At 41.1% G+C, this 12,434-nt stretch overlaps 1 protein-coding gene across 3 annotated transcripts in view; it reads right to left on the bottom strand.

The window, feature by feature from the left end:
* Positions 1–12,434, bottom strand: part of LOC124134397 — a 38,462-nt gene that overhangs the window by 17,697 nt on the left and 8,331 nt on the right. For 2 of the 3 annotated variants that reach the window (XM_046499178.2, XM_046499179.2), the window contains exons 2-5: positions 6,044–6,143; positions 4,403–4,452; positions 3,645–3,704; positions 2,096–2,226 (exon numbers count right to left, since the gene is read on the bottom strand). In XM_046499178.2, coding sequence (XP_046355134.2) covers positions 2,096–2,226; positions 3,645–3,704; positions 4,403–4,452; positions 6,044–6,076 — 274 coding nt within the window. In that variant the 5' untranslated portion in view covers positions 6,077–6,143. The remainder of the gene's footprint in view (positions 1–2,095; positions 2,227–3,644; positions 3,705–4,402; positions 4,453–6,043; positions 6,144–12,434) is intronic. The other variant, XM_046499180.2, reaches the window with a different exon arrangement.

Raw genomic sequence — 12,434 nt, 5'->3', positions numbered from 1 at the left:
AAACCTCAAAGGCTTGTTGAGGAGTCTTACAATTTTATCACCAAGTGTTGATATATTTGATATCAAAAGACACAAGAGTGATATTCTATTTACAATCCAAATAAAAAATTTACGAACTTTTTTCTGTTCGTAAACCATAGTACCCAGTGTCTTGAGTGTAATGCTGACCAGCTTCAGTGGCAAATAGATTCAATAGTGATGACATTTGATTGTGAGATTATGGTAACTGATTGTTGCGATATATGCTAGGAGAAATCGCTAGATCTCACACAATATCTCACCAATGGATGCTATAATACAGACCATTAATTTCCACATACATCGGGAGGGAGTTTAGAGTTAAGTTAATCAAGAAAACTGACAACCTACACCAATACTTAGGTCTGGCTATCGTTGTCGACATAGATCCATAATGGTAACTAAATATCGATAAATTATCAATAAATATCGGAAAAGTAACTTTAAGCAAATATGGGAGAAATTCCCGAAAATAAACATAGTTCATTTCACTGGTGAGCAGTGAAAAATTTGTTTTGTGGACATTTGAGATATAACGAAAACTGTTGCTCCCCGTCTTCAACAATTGACATTACTGACATTCACAAGTCTGTTTCGGTAAATCTTAAAACTTTATTTCATCACAATAGTTTATGTCAGTTATTATCGTGACAACAATTTCATATCGAAAATTGTTAATAGTTCTTCCCATCGAGGATAATTCAAAATATCGAACTTTTAGCCAGCCCTACCAATAATGGCTACTGGATTACTTGCACATGTACAAAGTTAATACTGAACTACCCAACACCATCCCCTGGTCATCAAGTCATATGCTTTGTTCTCTATTTTGTCATCACCATGTCTTAAACTCTTAAACTCATCATACATTAAATTGTGCCTCCATCTCACATGATTTGGTTGTTTTGTTGTTTAACGCCGCACTCAGCAATATTCCAGCTATATGACGGCGGTCTGTAAATAATCGAGTCTGGACCAGACAATCCAGTGATTAATATCATGAGCATCGATCCACGCCATTGGGATCGATGACATGCATTAACCAAGTCAGCCAGCCTGACCACCCGATCCCGTTAGTCGCCTCTTACGAACAATTATTGCTCCAATTTACTTGTGGAATGTTCTCAAATTTGATATCATCTGATAACAAAAGCACTTTGTTGTTACTCTCAGTGCGTGAAGAAGCTGCTCCCCTTGGGTATTCTGGGTTTGAACTGGTCCCCAGCAACCTGTGCTGGTTGTAAGAGGCGACCAAATAAATCGGGTGACTCGGTTGAACACGTGTCATCGTATTCTGACAGCATGGATTTTTGCTCCTAATATCAATCACTGGTCCAGACACTGTTATTTACAGGCCAATGTCACCTAGCTGGAGTATTGCTGAGTGTGGCGTTTAACAACAAACTATAGACAGCGTGACCGCTGTTGTCTGTTCCATGTCATCCATAGCAATACAAATACACCTTCAATTTCCCCCAGTCATCCAAGGATAGTGACTGAATGAGGGTTTATTGCAACTTTGAACAGAATTTCAGCTATATCACAGCGTGTCTATTAAATGTGGGAGGACTTCCAGAAGCATGCAGGTCTCAGATGTTGACGACTTCGGTGAAATCCAAGATGAAATATGACAATGAGAATATCCTGAGAATACAACCATGGGGCATACTGCCTAGAAATGAGAGAGTGAGTATGGTTTTGCGCCGCTTTTAGCAATATTCCAGCAATATCACGGTGGGAGACACCAGAAATGGGCTTCACACATTGTACCCATGTCGGGAATCGAACCCGGGTCTTCGGCGTGACGAGCGAACATTTTAACCACTAGGCTACCCGACCGCTCCCAATACTGCCTAGAAACACAATCTGGGAGAACCAGATTTCGAAGACTTGACAATAGGTTCTGGCACACAAAGTGGAGGCAACTCTGAACACCATATTATGGGGCCATTGGAAATCCAATCTAGACTCACAAGCATATGTTTGTAACACTATTAGCACAATCTTCGGCAAACATATCTTCGATTTGAAGAAAAAGTTGTACCGGTAAGCTAAATGTGACGAGTTAAATAATTACTTTTAATGTATCGGTTTCTGCCTCCCTCAACGGATGCCAGCCTTGCATAAAATCTTTCTTCTTTTCCATTTAGAGTATGATTTTCAACGGGCAAGACCTTCTCAGTACACTGACTCTCAGAGCCATATTGTCTGAAACAAATATAATTATCCTTAAGTGGCATTTAGAAGCTGAAGCACCAATAAATAGTGAACAATGATTGAACAGGAATAGTACATAGTGGCACAGGTACTCATGGGAGCCTTACATGTTCCTGCTTGGTGAACTGCGAACATTGACTGGTATTCTCATCATCATGTGTGGTCATGTTAGGTATAATCACCATGATCACACATGTGTATATTCAGAATTATCATCATGATCACATTTGTATATTTAAAATTATCATCATGACCACATGTGTATATTCAGTATTATCAGAATGATCACACATGTGTATATTTAGAGTTATCATCATGATCACATATGCATATTCAGTATTATCACCATGATCACACATGTGTATATTCAGTATTATCACACATGTGTATATTCAGTATTATCATCATGATCACATGTGTATATTTAAAATTATCATCATGATCACATGTGTATATTCAGTATTATCACCATGATCACACATGTGTATATACAGTATTATCACCATGATCACACATGTGTATATTCAGTATTATCATCATGATCACACATGTGTATATTTAGAGTTATCATCATGATCACACATGTGTATATTCAGTATTATCATCATGATCACACATGTGTATATTTAGAGTTATCATCATGATCACACATGTGTATATTCAGTATTATCACCATGATCACCCATGTGTATATTTAGAGTTATCATCATGATCACACATGTGTATATTCAGTATTATCACCATGATCACACATGTGTATATTTAGAGTTATCATCATGATCACACATGTGTATATTTAGAGTTATCACCATGATCACACATGTGTATATTCAGTATTATCACCATGATCACACATGTGTATATTTAGAGTTATCATCATGATCACACATGTGTATATACAGTATTATCACCATGATCACACATGTGTATATTCAGTATTATCATCATGATCACACACGTGTATATTTAGAATTATCATCATGATCACATGTGTATATTCAGTATTATCAGCATGATCACACATGTGTATAGTTACTATTTATTATGTTTTTGTAAAACATATCATGTGGTGTCTCTTTAGGCAAGTGACTTTGTTCAAAATGTGCCTCTGTTCACCCAGCAGTGAGTGGGTACCCGGTAGGATGAGATGGTAATGTGGCTGTGAACCTTCTAGCGCCTCACAGGCAGCTTGGGTTGTATACTCCCAAGGGAGCTGAGAATGAAAATCAAGTGCTTACTGATCCATTGAACGGGGTAATAATAGTGTAGCGCTATGAGCATCCACTTGGTGAATGGAATCTGGCGCATTTAACCACTAGGCTACCCGACCGCCCCAGCAAGCTGAGAGTGTGAGGGATGTCTCCACGAACGCCCTGCTCGTTATTCACCTGATCTATAGACATACTCACTCAATATCTCTTGCAGTGCCATAAACACACCACTTCGTGACCCCATCCTCCATATAGCGGCTGAAACACGGGAAAACAAGTTAATTCATGTATCGAATATGTATGGCATTAATATTCCTATGATCATATTCAATCTGAATGATTACAAATATATTCAAGCAGAGATCTAGATAACTTTTTGAGCAATTGAGTTTTTACCCTAGAGTTTTGATTTGAATTTGGTTATTACATTTTTCATTGCGTAACCAATACTTTTTCATTGACATATTCATCAATCTATTGGGTTCCCTAAACTTAGTGAACATTTTAAAATTTTAAAAAAAATAAATAATGTTTTATATGTATATAACTGTTCTAAATATACAGGCTTGACTCAAAAAGTAAATTAGCTCGTAATTGTTTCGGAAATTAGCTCCTTCATACACATGCTGAAAAAGCTTCATTGGGTAAAAACGCATGCTGTTTTTGCACATTTGAGTTTTTCATTTAATGCATGCGTTTCTGCACGCAAGTTAATTGAAAGTAATTGGGTTTTGAATATTTTTATTTGGGGGGGGGGGATTTTACGCAAATACACTGCTTGTCTGTAGTTCTGTTTAGGGCAATTCAAAAATAATTTTGTAAAATAACAAATCAAGAGCATTTGATAGACAAATACCGAAAATACAAATAAGCACACAGAAATGTTTCTTTAATAAATTGTGAAAAGAATATTGTTGGCGATATTTACTGATTTGCATCGACAAAAGTTGACTTACAAATCTCTTTTCCCATAGTCACCAGCCACGTGTGTTACCGCTGTGAGCACCTACAAGTGATGACACACATGATAATCATGATAATAATAACTGGATGGAAAAACATACTTCAAACTAGAAACAGACTTCCGGTACTAAAACATGCTTCACAAATTTTGAGAAGGAATAATTATTGTTAGGTAGGTCTTGCATTTTAGCTTGTCAGATTTGTTTGTTTACTGTTTAATGCCACACTCAGCAATATTCCAGCTATATGCGTTTGTCAGCAAATAATCGAGTCTGGACCAGACAATCCAGTGATTGAGATCCTGCACATGCTGAAGAATGTTGTGACTCAATCATAGTGCCAACTATAAAACATGCATGGACTCGGGCATGTAGATAAGCATTACCAATTACAACAAAGATTTTCAGGACCAAATGTTTGTTTGTTTGTTTGTTGTTTAAACGTCGCACTCAGCAATATTCCAGCTGTATGACGGCGGTCTGTAAATAATCGAGTTTGGACCAGACAATCCAGTGATTGACATCATGAGCATCGATCCACGCAATTGGGACCGATGTCATGCATCAACCAAGTCAGCGAGCCTGACCACCGGATCCCGTTAGTCGCCTCTTACGACAAGCATAGTCACCTTTTACGGCAAGCATGGGTTGCTGAAGACCTGTTCTTACCCAGATCTTCAATGGTCTCGGGACCAGATGAAATTCCCCAACCATTATACAGCATAAAGTAGGGCTGGGACGGACATGACGGATAACTCAGGTACTCAGGTCGGGTGGGTCCTTAAAAGGACCGGGTACCAACAGGACTACACGGACCCATGGTTAGTCACGTGATATACTGTTTAAAGACCATAACAGTCAAACTCCATGGTTACACAAGGCGCTAAAACCTCCCATTTCTTCCTGACTATATATGCACACATTCGTTCAGACTTTATATGTTTCAGTAAAGATAGAGCTTCGGTGAGCTTCAGTTTATGCATGATCAGTGCCCCTGCTGAAAGCAGCCGGTCTCAGAAATAAATCATAAACATACAAATATTTATTATTATGTCTCCCGCCATAGTAATAAAGACCTTATAAAATATAAAATGTTATATACATACAGTAGATCATGGATATAACAAACTACAAGGGACCTGAGAAATCAGTTCGTTATATACGTTTTCGCTCGGAAACATTTCACGATTTACACACAGGGAGATGCTTAGTCAGTGATTTTGCTCTGGCCTCGTTTTGCTGACTGCATTCTTGAAACTGCATGGGTTTAATGTTTGTTTTACAGACAGGATTAGTCCAATTACACGTACGGGTAAGATTAACATAAAGCAAGTGTAACAAGGTTGAATTGTCATCACTGATTGTGTTGATTTCGCTGCTGATTGCGTTTAGTTCGCCACGGCTCCAGTAAAACAATTCTCGGACATTTGTACCCAACTTGAGACCTAGAGCTGGTACCCGGCTTCGATTGGGTCGGGTTATAGGGGTTGGGTACCTGGGTAGTAAATTTGGACTCATCCCAGCCCTAGTATAAATCCAGCCATGGTGACGATGGGAAGAAAACACAACGTTGTGTCCACGGTGTATAAGTGAACACGGACCTTTTCCGGGTCAAGTTTCCCAAAAGTAACTTACACATACGCAGACAATTTCTTCAAGAAGATGCATTTACTCCCACGCACGCTGTACGCCTCCCCTAAACAAACATCACTCAGCTCAGCACCTGGCAGGAAACCTGGAGAAGAAACGAACATCTCAATAATACACAGTGTATATGTAACATTTGCTTGTTTGTTTGTTAGTTGTTTGTTGTTTAATGCCGCACTCAGCAATATTCCAGCTATATGACAGCGGTCTGTAAATAATCAAGTCTTGACCAGACAATCCATGATTGATATCATGAGCATCGATCTACGCAATTTGGATATGATGACAAGCATCAACCAAGTCTGACCTGACCACCCAATCCCATTAGTCGCCTCTTACGGCAAGCACAGTCGCTACACAGTGTAACAAACAGGTCATGTGACTCCAGCATTATTGTGTCATAGGGCAGCTTTCATAAAGGATGTAAAATGCCAGACTCATTCAGATGCATATTAATGTTCTAGTTGAAGTTTGTTTTGAATTCTGGTGACCTTTCACAGGTAAGCCACAGTCTGTCCTACCTGGATCTTACAAGTATTATTAGCATGCGATAAACAAAGCTAGAAATTCCACTGCACCGATAGAAACTGGCACTAGTCGTATAGTCCCAACTGCCCAGTATTTAAGGTATAAGGACTAGTAGAATGTTTTTTGTTTTTTTTTTATTTATGTTTTTATTTCCCCAAGAAATATGTATACAGTCAACGAATATTTTTTTACATTCACATACATGTGTCTCAGGTTGTTACATATAATTTTAAGTACATTATAAACATCATCATAATCATCATAATGTCAGATCATGTTATGTATATATATGCGTACATTTCACCATACCATAGAGTAATATCTTGTGTATTGATGCCGCGGTTGTACAGACATTTTGTATTCTTCATCGCCAGCATACTCTTGTCAGAGGGGTATACAAAGTATGTGATCTAGACTACCAGTTGTCAGACTTTCTTTTTTGGAAGCCTCGGTGGCTGAGTGGGTTAGATCGCTGACTTTGTGTGCTGGCGATTAGGTGCCTCACTCTGGCAGTGTGGCTCAGTCCCCCAAAGAACTAGAATCTGTACTTTGCTGAGAAAATGTTATCCCAAATATAACATTTGTTACATTTGACCACTTTCTAAATGCCATTGTGTGTCCATACTGTCAATTTATAGAGGTCAGTGTCCTCTTCAAGGGTTATGCGGGATGGTCGGGTAGCCTAGTGGTTAAAACATTCGCTCATCACGCCAAAGACCCGGGTTCGATTCCCGACATGGGTACAACGTGTGAAGCCCATTTCTGGTTACCCCGCTGTGATATTGCTGGAATATTGCTAAAAGCGGCTTAAAACCATACTCACTCACTCACTTTTCAAGGGTTATACAGACTTTCAACACCTGAGGTCTTCAGAGGGGGAGGGCACTATACTACTTATGTCATGTAGGCCAATGTACACAATACACTTTACAGGGACAATGAACCATGAACCAACGCATGCTTCGGCACATTGGTGTGTGTGCAGTTTCATAATGAAGAATAACGACCCGCCAAAACAATGAACATCACACATCCTAGAGGACCAGTGAGAGATAAAACTACAGGCGACATTAACGTTTATTGCACTGTTGTACATTTGACTGATAGTGAGGCTCTTACACATTAAGTGATGACATCATACACCAAAGCTATAGGTAATAGGTCAAGGTGTTTGGACAATCATAACAATCGTCCTTAAAAAAGACAAAAAGATGGACTGATTATAACTGCTGTATAATAAAGAACTAAGAAATGCCTTATCAATAATTTTCTTTAAAATAACCTTTTCATTCTCTTGTACTGTAAGAGATAAATGACTGATAACAAAATATGCTCAACTTCCCTGAAACTGGATAACCCAGTTTAAGTCTGAACAATGAACCTTGTGGGTAGCTTTAGGTTGTCTACCCAACACAATATCAGCTTGGATATGTTTGTGTGTCTTCTCTCATCAGCTTAAGACTTCATCTGCTGCTTGTGAATGTTACCTTCGGTCTGATGTTGTCAAGATTGATGCATGATAGACATTCTTAGCAAACGGAACAGAGGAAGCAGCATTTTCATCTTCCTTCTCGTGCATGAAAATAGCCAGAGGTCATAGGTCAAGGTATCAGGATACTACAAACATTAGCCAACACATTGTGAGTGAGTGAGTGAGTGAGTGAGTGAGTGAGTGAGTGAGTGAGTGAATGGGTATTGGGTGGAGTGAGTGAGTGGGTATTGGGTGGAGTGAGTGAGTGAGTGAGTGAGTGAGTGAGTGAGAGAAACAATTGGGCCTTGACAATAGTCACAGAAAGTGTTGTTTAGCAGTGTTTAGTTGACAACCAAGTCGGCCATGCAGTCCTCGAAACCAGTATATCCAATACAGCCCATGTAAGTCTATAACAGTTAGCAAGTCTAGTCTGTGGGCTACTTTTTATTATACTTTAAGATAATTTAACTATTGTTTTTTCTGTAAAATAATTTCATTTCGGAGACTGTTAATTGTAAGTGGACATGTCAGCCAGCAACATTGTAGCCATATCAAGGAGACATGTCAGCCAGCAACATTGTAGCCATATCAAGGAGACATGTCAGCCAGCAACATTGTAGCCATATCAAGGAGACATGGCCACAGCAACATTGTAGCCATATCAAGGAGACAAGGGCACAGCAACATTGTAGCCATATCAAGGAGACATGTCAGCCAGCAACATTGTAGCCATATCAAGGAGACAAGGGCACAGCAACATTGTAGCCATATCAAGGAGACATGGCCACAGCAACATTGTAGCCATATCAAGGAGACAAGGGCACAGCAACATTGTAGCCATATCAAGGAGACAAGGGCACAGCAACATTGTAGCCATATCAAGGAGATATGGCCACAACAACATTTTAGCCATATCAAGGAGACATGGCCACAGCAACATTCTAGCCACATCAAGGAGACATGGCCACAGCAACATTGTAGCCATATCAAGGAGACATGGCCACAGCAACATTCTAGCCATATCAAGGAGACAAGGGCACAGCAACATTGTAGCCACATCAAGGAGACATGGCCACAGCAACATTGTAGCCATATCAAGGAGACAAGGGCACAGCAACATTGTAGCCATATCAAGGAGACATGGCCACAGCAACATTGTAGCCACATCAAGGAGACAAGGGCACAGCAACATTGTAGCCATATCAAGGAGACATGGCCACAGCAACATTGTAGCCATATCAAGGAGACAAGGGCACAGCAACATTGTAGCCATATCAAGGAGACATGTCAGCCAGCAACATTGTAGCCACATCAAGGAGACAAGGGCACAGCAACATTGTAGCCATATCAAGGAGACATGGCCACAGCAACATTGTAGCCATATCAAGGAGACAAGGGCACAGCAACATTGTAGCCATATCAAGGAGACAAGGGCACAGCAACATTGTAGCCATATCAAGGAGATATGGCCACAACAACATTTTAGCCATATCAAGGAGACATGGCCACAGCAACATTCTAGCCACATCAAGGAGACATGGCCACAGCAACATTGTAGCCATATCAAGGAGACATGGCCACAGCAACATTGTAGCCATATCAAGGAGACAAGGGCACAGCAACATTGTAGCCACATCAAGGAGACATGGCCACAGCAACATTGTAGCCATATCAAGGAGACATGGCCACAGCAACATTCTAGCCACATCAAGGAGACATGGCCACAGCAACATTGTAGCCATATCAAGGAGACATGGCCACAGCAACATTCTAGCCACATCAAGGAGACATGGCCACAGCAACATTCTAGCCATATCAAGGAGACATGGCCACAGCAACATTCTAGCCATATCAAGGAGACATGGCCACAGCAACATTCTAGGCATATCAAGGAGACATGGCCACAGCAACATTCTAGCCATATCAAGGGGACATGGCCACAGCACCATTGTAGCCATATCAAGGAGACATGGCCACAGCAACATTCTAGCGACCTCAAGGAGACATGGCCACAGCAACATTCTAGCCATATCAAGGAGACATGGCCACAGCAACATTCTAGCCATATCAAGGAGACATGGCCACAGCAAACAAGTGGACGATATCATGCCCAATTCTTTGGGGTGAGTAGCCAGGTACAAAGTAATATCTAGATAAGAAGGTCAAGAAATTTCACTTACATTGCCAATAAAACACGTCCTGTGGAAAACAATAAATTTCCACTTCCTGGTATCTCAATCTGAAAGCATTCATTCAGTCATCGCAAAACATAGCCTTATCACTGTTCATATATGATCTAGTAGGCCATTGTGATGTGCATCAAGTACACACCCTGTACACACACCCAGACAGCCCATCTATCATTGACATGGAAGTATACTCACCACACACCCTGTACACATACCCAGACAGCCCATCTATCATTGACATGGAAGTATACTCACCACACACCCTGTACACTCACCCAGACAGCTCATCTATCATTGACATGGAGGTATACTCACCACACACCCTGTACACTCACCCAGACAGCACATCTATCATTGACATGGAAGTATACTCACCACACACCCTGTACACATACCCAGACAGCACATCTATCATTGACATGGAAGTATACTCACCACACACCCTGTACACTCACCCAGACAGCTCATCTATCATTGACATGGAGGTATACTCACCACACACCCTGTACACTCACCCAGACAGCACATCTATCATTGACATGGAAGTATACTCACCACACACCCTGTACACTCACCCAGACAGCTCATCTATCATTGACATGGAGGTATACTCACCACACACCCTGTACACTCACCCAGACAGCACATCTATCATTGACATGGAAGTATACTCACCACACACCCTGTACACTCACCCAGACAGCTCATCTATCATTGACATGGAAGTATACTCACCACACACCCTGTACACTCACCCAGACAGCTCATCTATCATTGACATGGAAGTATACTCACCACACAACCGGTACACTCACCCAGACAGCACATCTATCATTGACATGGAAGTATACTCACCACACACCCTGTACACTCATCCAGACAGCCCATCTATCATTGACATGGAAGTATACTCACCATACATCCTGTTTCAGTGGATCCATTTAAGGTAATCATGTATTTCCTTGTTGTGGAAGCCTGTCTAGCTGAGTGTCAAAAATGAGCTCATGAGAAACAATGTCAGGGAATATTATTGTCAGCTTTACCATGTTTAGGAAAGCAAAGCTGGTGACTTATACTCTGTTATCCTGCCAAGCCTTCTCCATGTAGGTGCAGGAGACAGTAGTTTCTCATGTGAACAAACACAGCAAACTGGCAACTCTCTCATGCTGAACCTATTCTGTGCTTATTTCTCTGGATGAAAGCCGATCAATGGAAAATCTGAGGCACATTCAAAATACTATATTGACTGTGACATACTTTATTCAGTTAAAGAGATCTGACACACCTGTACACAAAAGGATCTGACACACCTGTACACCAGAGGATCTGATACACCTGTACACCTGTACACCAGAGGATCTGATACACCTGAACACCTGTACACCAGAGGATCTGACACACCTGTACACCAGAGGATCTGACACACCTGTACACCAGAGGATCTGACACACCTGTACAACAGAGGATCTGACACACCTGTACACCAGAGGATCTGACACACCTGTACACCTGTACACCAGAGGATCTGACACACCTGTACACCAGAGGATCTGACACACCTGTACACCATAGGATCTGACACACCTGTACAACAGAGGATCTGACACACCTGTACAACAGAGGATCTGACACACCTGTACAACAGAGGATCTGATACACCTGTACACCAGAGGACCTGATACACCTGTACACCAGAGGATCTGACACACCTGTACACCATAGCATCTGACACACCTGTACACCAGAGGATCTGATACACCTGTACACCATAGGATCTGACACACCTGTACACCATAGGACCTGATACACCTGTACAACAGAGGATCTGACACACCTGTACACCATAGCATCTGACACACCTGTACACCAGAGGATCTGATACACCTGTACACCATAGGATCTGACACACCTGTACACCATAGGATCTGACACACCTGTACACCAGAGGATCTGACACACCTGTACATCAGAGGATCTGACACACCTGTACCACAGTTGCCATCGAGGAAAAGCACAAGACCATGAGGAAGGAAAAGAAGTAGGTCAAAGGTGAAGAAAAGGAAACTAGATTGATCATAATCACTAGGCCTGCTGCTGTTGTCCTGGGAAATGTTCTGTATATCTGGTGAGAAGGCAAGGTGAGTGAGTGAGTGAGTACGGTTTTACGCCGCTTTTAGCAATATTCCAGCAA

This window comes from Haliotis rufescens, unplaced genomic scaffold (assembly GCF_023055435.1).
Source record: "Haliotis rufescens isolate VD_foot unplaced genomic scaffold, xgHalRufe1.0.p SCAF_35, whole genome shotgun sequence".
Lineage (NCBI taxonomy): Eukaryota > Metazoa > Mollusca > Gastropoda > Lepetellida > Haliotidae > Haliotis > Haliotis rufescens.
This window is presented reverse-complemented; position numbering and strand designations above follow the sequence as displayed.